The sequence below is a fragment of the Amphibalanus amphitrite genome, unplaced genomic scaffold (assembly GCF_019059575.1).
Source record: "Amphibalanus amphitrite isolate SeventyFive unplaced genomic scaffold, NRLGWU_Aamphi_draft 001627F_arrow, whole genome shotgun sequence".
Taxonomy (NCBI): Eukaryota; Metazoa; Arthropoda; class Thecostraca; order Balanomorpha; family Balanidae; genus Amphibalanus; species Amphibalanus amphitrite.
Window position 1 is genome coordinate 122,294 of NW_024883120.1, and position 12,057 is coordinate 134,350.

The window sequence follows — 12,057 nt, forward strand, 5'->3', positions numbered from 1 at the left end:
AACATCAGCAACCTCCGCATTGGTAAAACCGACTGGAGGACGACACTAGAAACTGAGAATATGACCATAACAATAGATAATATAAACCAACTTGAACTGGAACGTGATGCCTTCTCAGGATTGCAGAGCCCTGGACCCAAAATCGACATCAGCGGAGTGACCAACTGCAGCATTGTGGACTCTGCCTTTGCCGCCGACTCTGTCATCAAAAGTGTGTCTTTTCGAAACGTTCGGAACTTGACCATAGAAGACGGTGCGATTCAGTCCGAAATAGGACAAGTTCACATCACCGACAGTGCGCTGCTCGACAGCTGTGGGAGCAACACTTTCAGCGGGCATGTCGGCAACTTCATCCTGAATAGGGTGACGATCGTCCCGACGCTCCGCACTGGCTGTCTCCAGGCCGATGACCGCTGGGGGAACCTCACTGTGCTGTCCAGTCGTCTGGGAGACATCGAGCCCCTCGGCATCAGCGGCACGTTCGACCACTTCCAGATCCGGAACAGCAGCGTGGGGCGAGTTGGCCAGAGCGGGCTGAACTTCAGCGCGACCTCATTCACCATCCACTCCACTAAAGTCAGGGAGCTGTCGTCGCATGCGTTGGACGTACGTTTCAGCCATTCAGCATTAATGAAGATGTCCTCATTCCTCTTGGTGCGCGCAAACGCCTTCATCGGTCTTGCAGCTAATCCCCGAAATACGGCAACGCTTTCTCTCCAGCAAGTCGTAGTTCAAGAGGCAGGGCATGGCTCCATGGCCTTCGTTGACTACGGACGGCTCTCCCAGCTCGACGTTGTCCTCCACAGGGCGTGTAGCTGTTACCCCGATCACCAGGCGCTTCGGCTAATGACAGGAGACGAGATGTTCAGCAACGCCACCCACGACCAACGAAAAAGGGCGCAACAGTTTGTGGCTCAGGTACGCTGCACAGTTGGAAGACGCACGCCAACTCTGGCAGAGTTCCTCTGCTTGGAGTGCGCTGACCGCGGTGAAGCTGCGTCTCTGTGCCGGGCTATAGAAGCCAGAGGTTCTGGTTGGAAAAGCTGGAAGCTGGCCCCCGTCATCGGACTACCACTGCTGTTCGTGGGTGTAGTCGCATTGCTGATTGTTAGAAAAGTGAAACAGAGAAACACCAGCCCAACGAACGACATAAGCCCGTCGCTAGCGCTGCCGCAGGTTCCGAAGCGAGTCTCTCCTGAGCCCCGCTTCGGTGAAGCTCTAAAGGCGAGACCACGCCAGTGCCAGAATGCTGGAGGAGGCGTCACATCACAGCACGACCAGCTCCACTGCAGCGGTCATCGGGAGCAGCAGCACGACCTCGACTCAGAGCCGGTGTACTGTGAGGTGAACGACCCTCGCTTTGTGCCCATGTCGCACCTTCCGCAAGGTCCCGCAGGTCAGCCAGTGTACGATGTCTGTGACTCCGCAGGTCAGCCAGTGTACGATGACTGTGGCCCCGCAGGTCAGCCATGCTATTGAGACTGGTCAGTCGTGCCAACCGGTGCAAAAAGTAACCTGCTTCAATGGGTAAAGGCCTGGCTACACTATGCGTTTTCTGCGTGCGTTTTTGCAGGTTTGCGTGTTTTGCGTAATATCGTTCTAGGAAAAAAGTTATAAACAATATAATTTTTACTTTGGTTATATGCAAAAGCTAATAGAACTCTTATGTAGGTAACTAAAATTTAAGGTGAAAAACATCACAAAAACGTAATATCGTTCTTTTTTCTAGAACGATATCACGCAAAACACGCAAACACGCAAAAAACGCACGAAGAAAACGCATAGTGTATAGCCAGGCCTTAAATGGTCTACAAACAGTGCATGACCGCAAGTAAAGGACACTTCCTGCAGTTTGTATGCGCTTACAAGCGTGGTGATGCATGAAGGTAATCGACCACTGTAACTGCTTTGTGCCTCGTTCAGAGAAAATCTGTCTGCCCGAAAAGCAGGAAGAAAAATGTGATCGGATATCTTGATGGCATAGAGTTACTAGGTTTATGCTCACATACTTTGCTGAGAAGCAGTGTTCTCAAAGCTTGTCTGTACAATCGACCTGAGTTGATGTTAGCGGACGATGAATATGCGAAGCTTATGAGTGAATAGTGTGCCGGCGCGGATTTAGTGTATGTGCATGCATTCCTGTATATTCTGCTTATGTTATAGGTGCATTTAACATATCTTATATGCACTTTCATATTGTGGTTACATCAGACAGCGTCATAGGTGTAGAAACGTTTTCAAAAGTGTGTGATTGGGAGGGGGGAAGACTAAGTCGGGTTCGTTGTCCGTTGCTGACCCGCTGCTGGAGCTGAAGGGTGCATCTGTAGCACATCCCCTTCCCCCGACGCTCGATGAAAAATTGTCTTTCTCTGGCATTTTTTGTTTTGTTTTTTAGAGAATAAACAGGCTTCAATGCGCACAATGACACCTCAAATCAAAATTTCCGATTTCGGGCTCTTGTAAGTTGTACCAGCAAGACGGTCTTTTATGTACGCTTGACGTGAGGCATTGACGTGAGGCAGACGTGTGACATTTCTATTGAAGTCTCAGTAGCCGCAGCAGAATTCCCCGTAATGGCATTCATCCTTCCAATTTACCGGAGCCCCTTTTCAGTTTAAGTACCGGCGGTCAAGGACTTGACGATTTGAGGATTGCAACTTGGTAAAATGGACCTTGCTGACCCTATGGTGGCCCAATTTGTTACCATAAAGGGCTCCCTTGATTGCGTATCAACACCCGTCACTCGGTATACGTTTTCGGTGCAAGTGGTGCCCTTGAGTATCCTGGAATACGAACTTCAACCAATCCAAAAGGCTTTTACAGTTGTAGGAAGTGTTTTTTTTTTTTTTTTTACTCCATACTGGCTTCCACAAGGTCTCAGACTAGGGACGTTATTGTGAGAAGTGCTGGATCGGCCCTCGCTGATATGGGAGATCTCCAATTCCATGCTCGTCTGGGCAGCCTTAAATGCCTGTCTGGAAAGACCGTCAACAGGCCCAATCTGCCTCTGGAATCGTCTAATGTACCTATATTTTGGGTGAATCTGACAACTCTTTTAGAGGGTTTTTAACCAACTTCCACAGGGCCCCTATACTGGTATCAGAGGACCATGCCCTCTGAGAGTCACACTCGGGAGGGTGGTCGATCGGCTGGGTTGTAACAACCCAGCGTCCAGCGGCGGCTTTCGGGATGTAGGGGGTGCGACAACAGACGACGTTTTTTATATAACATGATGATAGACCTGGATACCGAAAGGAATAGAAATAGGTATGGTTGAGCAGAGGGTCCATTCAAACATTCGAGCTAAATAAAAAAACCATGCCAACGTCAAAGACCCTACGTTCAAATCTAAGCTTCTTTAGGGCCGCCAAAGCGGCCTCTGAGGGCCCCGCGCTAGCCTCTGGGGGCTCGGCCTCGGCCTCTGAGGGTCATACGCTGGCATTTGAGGGCCCTCAAATGGCAAATTTAAGATAGCTTGGACACTGTTTGACTTTATACATATATGCTTGTGCTAGTATTTCGGATGAGGCCCTGAAGGTCGTCTCTCTTGAGACAATCAAGTGACCCAAAGGGCCCACTTGCATGGCTTAAGCCAAAGAGGAGGGCGGCCATGCCTCCTGGCTCGGTGCGAGCGACTTAAGCGAGCGTCATTTGAGCGAACGTCACTTGAGCGAACCAGTTTAACTGGAGAGCCTTACCTACCTAGGCGTAAACTGTGTTGTTTAGCTAAGGCCCAAGCTGGCTCTACTCTGCCATGGCCAAACCTTGGGCTGTGAGGCAAAAACCAGGGCGCCTCACTTCATCGTAACGCTTGTTAGCGTTCTTCCTGATATTCCACCGGTCGCTTACCAACGGACGAAAAATACCCGACTCGGTAATGTAGCCAGCCGTCTGATTATGGGAAAATACGGCCGGCGGTCTCGGCTCTATACCACCAGCCACCGGGAGATAGCATGCAAATTTTCCGCAAATATCTTGCAGGTCCTAAACGTCCGATGGAGATGGGACAAGGACCATTCGATCCTAAATTTAATACCAAATCATTGCATTACCTATCATGATATGAATAGGGTTGGGACCTATCTGCATGCTCTGTATGTTTTGGTAAAATAAAAAAGCTCAGAATTTTTAATGATTTAATTTAAAATCACTTTGTTAAAAAAATGCCTAGTTAGTTCAGAAATTAATTATTTGTGGCTGAAAACAACTTGCTTCTGATTGGTCGGGCTAATCATGACGTCACATGTAGGTATATAACTGTCTGTATATTTGGCGCAGTTGAGACATACATTTTCTATGTATTTTCCTATGGTAAATCGGAGTGATTGGTCGTGTTTTCAGTGTCTCTTTATTTTGCGCTGGTATTGCGTGGCTAAGAAGTTTTATCAAGAATGGCATATACTAAAATGTTCCTTTAATAATGGAGCTTCAATATCTGTGAGTTTTATTGGCAAGCGAAAACTGATTTAGCTGTTATTTTATCTGGAAATTACTCATTTTTTAAGGTCAATATTCAAAATATTTTACCAGAACAAGTTGGCACTTTTCTTGATTTTTGCACTCAAATCGCGTGCGATTCAACTGTATTGGAACTTGCAAAGAAGCTTGGTGATTAATTAACTGTGTTGTTATGGCACTGTTTGCAAAGCATGGATAATGAAACTCTGCCAAAGACTTAGCTACATAGCAATGCCTCAAGTAATACGCAGGAGGAACAGAATTCAGAGTCCGATCGAGAAGAATCGGTGCAAATGCTACGAAGACCAGGCAGCTCTGATACAATAGCTAGTCGTCTCACTACTCTCACTCCATTAGACCAGCTGATTCCTGACAGCACCGACTCGGATGCAAAGATGGAGCTCATCTTCCAAGCCAGAAACCAGTTCTTTGATGGAAGATGTGATGCTGCCTCTGTCTCTGCTTTGTTGGCCACTTTGAACGGGGCGGAGCTCCGCTCCTTGCGTGAGCGGTTATTCGCCTGTCATCCTATGTATCCTATGTATCCTATGTACATGTTTGTATGTCCTATGTATGTTTGTTTTAAAAACGTTGCAGCGGCGCTGGGAACTGCAGTCTTAGATCTGGGTATGTTTGGCATCTGCAACTCTTCATATACACATTAACCCTATTTCGGACGGGGAGACCTTTCAGGATTTTCTTGTACAATTGCCAAACGCCGCGAGACATTCAGCTCATATTTGGTGACTTTTCCTAAATGCTCATTGCGCACATCTCAGCAAAAAAAAAGCCGGGTCAGGTCAGGTCAGGTCAGGTAACCAGAGCGGGTTTGTTGACCCCACCTCAGAAAAGTTTGCAAACACGTCAGAGCTTGAGCTTTTCACGAAGTTATTTCCTCTCATCATGTCTTCAAAACAGTACCTGCAGTATGTGTCGTTTGTATATCTCAGAATTTTTGATCTGTGACCTGAGGTTAGGTCAGAGTCGTGACCTTTACATTGCAAGCCTATGGAAAAGTATTGAAATGCGACCTGCACCTCGAGTAAACGAGTCAAAACCACCCAATTCTTTAAGAATTATGACAAATTATCTTATCTGTAATGATCCAGGTGCCATTTACTGACAGGGACACCGGAGAGGGTTATCTGAGCCGAGATCATGTGAGGTGATATCTACCATACATCAATGCTCACAATACTTACAATATTGACAATGCTTTTGCTTACAACACTTACAATACTTACGATGAGACCAGCAAGCACTCTGCCGTTACAGTTCTAACTTCTGCTTCGAAAAACGACGTTACACACATTCGCTGCCAGCATAACATGTATTGTTTGACAGTAACAAAATACAATTGACATCTGAACCCCAAACGGACCGCCATCCACTCAAATTTTATAACCCTGACCGGTCAGGTCAGGGGGCGAATGGAGGTCATTTCCTGGGCATTACACTCAGCCCTTGCACAAAATATCTCACCTCACAGTGATCATTACAACAATAGCACCGACTTGATAGTGGATTTCAAAGTACTTGCATCAGCTCTTCCTGCTATTGCAGACGATCATCTCCTCAGGGTAATGTTGTTCGGAACTTCGGGACATGAACGAAGATCGTTTTCGGAGTTTCATAAGTGCTACTGCAACAGCCTGGCACAAAACAGGACTTGTACGCTCTTCTCTGCACTTTGCCCTTCAGTATATCACAAAAGAATTGTTTAGAATCCATCTTACGCTTCTTTCACAGTCTCCCTTGCCACCGTAGGGCGTAGATAGATTGCTGTTGCTGGTAAGTTAAGGCACGGTAGATAGAAATTACCTCGGTTCTCAACGCCTTAAGTTATTTTCATAAAAAAAGAACAAATAAATGATCAATAAGACCAGTATAACGCCTTTTGGGGCGACTAACGGAGCGAGCGAGAGGGTGAGCCTTGCACGTGCGAAATTTCGAGGGGGTACCTCCAACTGACTTGTGCACGGCACCCTACTAACCGGTCTCTAGCAATGTGCCAAATTTGAGCACAATCGACCCAGCCGTTCTCGAGATCTGGAAGCGACACCCTGCACGTGCGCACGTGCAAAATGGGTCCCAACTGACTTTTGCACGGCACCCTACTAACCGGTCCCTAACCATGTGCCAAATTTGAGCGCCATCGGTCCAGCCGTTCTCGAGATCTGGAATCGACCCCTGCACGTGCGCACGTGCAGCAGCACCCCCACTCTGGCACATGGATATGCATTGCCTAGTGGGTGCCTACCTACATGCCAACTTTCAGCACAATCGGCCAAGTAGTTACCGAGATATTGCAACAATTACAAAAGTGACACCTCTTCGTTTTGCACGTGGCACGTGCATAAGGGGTCACCCACATGCATCGGGAATAGTCCAATACTTGGTAGAAGGAATGCAGCTACCCTACAAAAATTACCGCATGTAAATCGGTCAAGTGGTTGCTGAGATATAAGCCTCGCAAAAGCGTGACCACGGCCGGCCGGCCGGCCGGCCGGCCGGCCGGCCGCTCATACTCAGAAATTTCCGTTAATCTAAGGAAAGACTACGCTCGCTTCGCTCGCTCCGTAATGACAGGAATGTAAACATTTTAATCGTAAAGTAGTCCAAATATTGGAATGAGCTTTTGCTTTTCAGCATCCTCCGATTCATCATCTTTATCATTTGAAAATTCGAGGTACATAAAATGTTTATCACGCGCTCATGTTAAGTGGGAATATAGTACACGGCAGACACATCAATTTTTGACACTGAACATTTCATCCGTAAATGTTTTAGCATAATTTAAAGTTAAAAACAGCGTGAATGGCAGAGTGAAGCAAACAACATCTTTCACCCATTGATATAACATGTAATCTGTGGTGCGCCAGATGCGCCATTATTTGTCAACCGCAGAAGGTGACATGTGACGTAACAGCATCAAGAGCATCTTTTTTCAAGAACTTTTCAAAACAAGTTTCCTATCTTTCTTCCCCCATTTCTCTCAGCTTATTGATTTTATGAGGCAATGGTATGCACCATAAATTCTGTGAAAATAGTTTGATCATTTTCATGCATTCTTAAAAAATCGAGTTCCCAACCCCATTGAGCCAAGATCTGCCCTTGACCGCACCTGCATTATTTGAATAGTTAACCCGCGCCCTGCTGGGGGGGGGTGTTTGAACACCCCCCCCCCCCCTGTGGTTTTTCGCGAATATCTCAAAAACGGCGGCGCGGAGCGCCGCCGTTTTTGGTACACCTTATCATACATCAATTCTACACATGTTGTGAAAATTTCAGACCAAGGTCATTCAAGGTCAGGTCACCAGGTCACTCGAAGTGACCTCACCTCATAAAAAGTTTCAATGTCTGTCATAGCTACACCGAGTGACCGATCGCTTTGAAACTTTCAGCGATTGCTAAGAGCATTAGCATGTACAAAATGTATATCTCAGAATTTTGATATCGATGACCTAAGGTCAGGTCAATTTTGCGACCTCACCATTATAAGTCAATGGGAGAAAATTGAAATGCGCCTGTTTTGGACGAAAGACATTATAAACACTCCCAAACACTGAATTACAAGTGGTTTAGACACACTGAACATGAAAATGGTGTCTGTGACCCCTGTTTATGCCCTGAGGTCATCTTAGGTCACGAATGGTATCTAACAGTTTTTCGCAAATTACTTTTGATAGAGGCATGCTAGAGCGATGAAAACGCCTTAGATGTGTTCAGCTCGACGATACGGATCGACTGATATGCAACATGACCCTTTCCGGTCAGGTCATGACCTTGACCTGAGGTCAAATTTTCAAGTTGACCTTTCAAGGTCAAATTATAGTTCGTTCGATGCGTCTTGACGAGAGGAACACGATGCCGGTAAAAGTAAGCTCGTACAATGCTTGGGTCAAAAGTTATTGCAGAAAAACTGTTTCCGAAAAAATCGGCTATTTTTGTAGTTTTTGCCCCCTGCAGGCAAAACCGTTGACGTTAGGTCAAATCTGAGAAAATTACTCAGAAAGGGCGTTAATAGGGCTATCGAATGCGCTTTTCCGCGGCGCTGTAGCTCTATTGGTTCCCGAGTTATGCGTTGGCTTCTTGGAAATTTTCGACATTCGACCTGGAAATCGGCGAAAATTTGCCTTCAATGACCTCTGGTGACCTGACCTTTGACCTGACCAAAAAATTGACCGAAGTAATTTCGTCATTATTTTTGACGCTCTTTCGAACGCCGCCTTCTGCGTATCGCTACGTGGCCCAGGAGCCGAGTTAGAAGGGGGGGTGTTCAAACACCCCCCCCAGCAGGGCGTGGAAATCCAGGACCCCCAGCCGGGCGCGGGTTAAAAAATTCACGTCAAGTCCGACAAATGCAGCCCCTCCCCCTTCCCCATCTGTTAATCCCGTGGGACTCGCTCCCCTCACCCCCCCCTCTCTCTCTCTCTCTCTCTCTCTCTCTCTCTCTCTCTCTCTCTCTCAAGCTCTAACTCACAACTCACTCACCTAGCATCCTGACCACCATCCTGCGGCACTGCACTTGCGAGCGCTCGGCCTCGCAGCTGTTGCCAGCCTCGGAGCTAGCACAGCGCCGGAGGCTACCGCTGCGCCTCAGCGCCAGCGCGATGTTCAGGTACAGCACCAGGATCAGCGCCATGGGGATGACGAAGAAGAAGAGCGTGCTGAGCGGCATCAGCAGCAGCAGCTTCCAGTCGGGATCGGCGAACGAGATGCCGCACCAGGAGGCCTCCTGGATCCGCCGGCCGCCGTGCTCGTACAGAAAGTTGACCTGACGACGGAACATAGATAGGAAGATAAGTACTCGTAGATAGAAGGAGTCGTCAGATACTTAAAAATAGAAAAGAACGTTGATGGGCATGCTTGACATGTTAACATGTTGACATGTTGTTTTGAACAGTTGACATGTCGATGGAATACAGATAGATAAGTAAGTACAGTTACATAGATAGAAGATGAATCGTCAGATGGGTGAAGTTGAAGAAGATGGGAGCAAAACGCTGATGGAACAGTCGACAGTCGACATACGGATGGAGTAGAGTGGCGATGAGCAAGTTGTCCTATCGATGGCAGGGAATGATTATGGGAAAGTTGACCAGTTGAATAGACATAATGTCAATGGGGATGAGTGCAGAATTAACCCACCAGAGCGTCCGCTGTAAGTTCTATGAAGTGCGCGATATCAGATTTATGTTATCTTTTTTTCATTTTCGTGGACAATATGATGTTGCATTGATTGATTACACAATCATGAACACATCATAAATGCTATCAGCAATGTGTAGCAAAAACGTATGACACAATGAGAAGAAGTCAAAGAAAAAGTGTCGACAATATCCCATTACATGCACGCTGTCATGGCAACCACCATTCATCTTCACAACAAATGGTATCTGCGCTGTTATGGGCGACAAAAGAAAACTAGACTAATGAATAAATAATCGCTGGGGAAATGTGTTTCCAGCACCGTAGGCACGCGATACTTCAATTATCGACCGATCACACCATACAAATAGCAGCGAGTCAGTGCGGGCGGGTGCCGCCGACCTACCCCCCCCCCCCTTCCTCGCCGGCGGTGGGAGGGGAGAGGGGGCTGTGGGCGGTCCCCGGGGGTGGGCGGCGGTCCATGAGTCCCGCATGGTGCCTTCTCCTGAGGGCTCGGCAAACAGTCCGCATTGATCGCTTTCCCGCGGCGCGGCTCTGTCCCTACTGCCACACTCGAGAATATGCAGACGGCTGCCGAGCAGCATCGCTGCATAGCTCATCGGTGAGACAGCGCAATAACCCCGCGGTTACCCCGAAATTACCCTGTTCTTGCCTCCAAGCGGCTACATAGTGGTTTCTCTTTTATCACACTACAATGTTTCTACATTACGATTGGCAGCTTTGGCAATCCAATTTGGTGGTAATCCAAGGTTGATAATCCATTTTGGAGCTGCAATCCACGATAACCACATGGTTTCCCAATTCCCTTTGAGGTTACTCCGCGATTTTTCCGTGGTCACCAGCAATTGTGCATCGTCATTCGTTACCCTTCTTAGTTATCCATCAATAACTCCTTGGTTACCCCAATTATCCCGTAATCATCCCAGTTACGCCAGTATCCAATGCCAAGGGTAACTCTCTGGTTAAAGCCTGGTTGCAATACAACCATGGTTTCCTTCTCGTTGCCCTAAAGTTACCCCACACTACGACCTTCAGCGGTCGGCAAGGCGCCGACAGCAATCTGTCATGATTGTAGGCCGACCGATGACAGCTGAAACGAAATATATGACAGATGGGAGGACGTCTGGCATTACCCACCGTCCCGCGCGGATCCCGCAGACTGCGAGACAGGCTGGCGAGAAAGTTAGGACGGCCCTTGACACACGGAGGCGTTATTACGCACACTCGCAGCTGTATAATGGTGCGGAGAGCGTTATAATAGACAAAAATAGCGTTCACTGGGGACGCTGTCGCACATAATCACTAGTAGGTAGGTGCGAGTTAGCACATGAGTTATGCACTAGAAAGTTGAGTAGGGTGTAATTGTGGAGCGTCAGATATGCTTGTAACAGTCCAGCCGTAGAAAGCTATTTTTGTGGCATTATTAATTTTAGATGTATGCTGTTAATCAATCATTGCAAGCAAAGAACACGACATTATGCACAACCTGCGTACCTACTTAACTATAAGCGTAGTTCTATCTATAATTGTTCTGTTTGCACATTTTCTGTTTGAAGAAATAATGACTATAATACCATATGATAAACTAAGAAAAAAAACATCGAATTCTTAACGTTTTAACATCACGACGAAAGTACAATAAACTCGGCGGCTGATTCGCAAACTATGGTCTCATTGAACCGGTGATGTTATCGGTCACGCCTGTCCCAAGATAAAAAACGAAAAGAAGAAGCAAGCAAATCATCATCGGCAGAACAATCAGTACTGAGCTTTTAAAGCCGAGGACGATCGGAAACCTGATTTAAGCGTATTGTTGCTTTCATTTACTTAGCCAATTCAAACACTTTATTCTGTAGTGAATTTCCCGGAAATCAAACGTTGCAATATTCAATCGACAGCGCCATTGTGCAAAAGCACTATGACTTTGCAATGCATGATGCATGCGTAATAAATAATGTTTGGATTAGATTTATTCAATGTTCGCCGTTGCTTTTACCATAAGCCGATGCATTTGTCTCCAGGTCATAGGGCAGAAATGGCGTTTATACCCACGGTCGTGCAAAGTTTCAGGCGGCCAGAGCCTGTACAAACAAGCACGCAATATGCAGAAGAGACGTAAACACTTCCTAATGTGGAAGCTCGGCTCGTATATCCTGCTATTTTGTATGGAGGCAAACAAGCCGCACAGGTGCCCATCTAGTGATATGACTCGTCGGACAGAAAGTTACGAACTCATCAATGAAAACCAACCCTCATAGTCAAAGTTTTCCTATCTTTGAATGAACTTCAGTATTTTTTACTGTTCTACTCCTTTCTGTGCTCATAATAGGTCTTTGCGAAGAAGGGGAAAACTATTTATTGCGAAAGCTTGCTATACATACTTCGTGGTCTAATGCTTCTCTCTCCCCTCTCCATCTCTCTCCCTCT

General features: G+C 46.9%; 1 protein-coding gene across 1 annotated transcript in view; it reads right to left on the bottom strand.

The window, feature by feature from the left end:
- Positions 1-9,235, bottom strand: part of LOC122374258 (neuromedin-U receptor 1-like) — a gene marked incomplete at its 5' end in the record, with an annotated part of 39,885 nt that extends 30,650 nt beyond the window's left edge. Inside the window, one exon of the mRNA XM_043352892.1 lies at positions 8,953-9,235. Coding sequence (XP_043208827.1) covers positions 8,953-9,235 — 283 coding nt within the window. The remainder of the gene's footprint in view (positions 1-8,952) is intronic.
- Between the last annotated feature and the right edge of the window lie 2,822 nt (positions 9,236-12,057).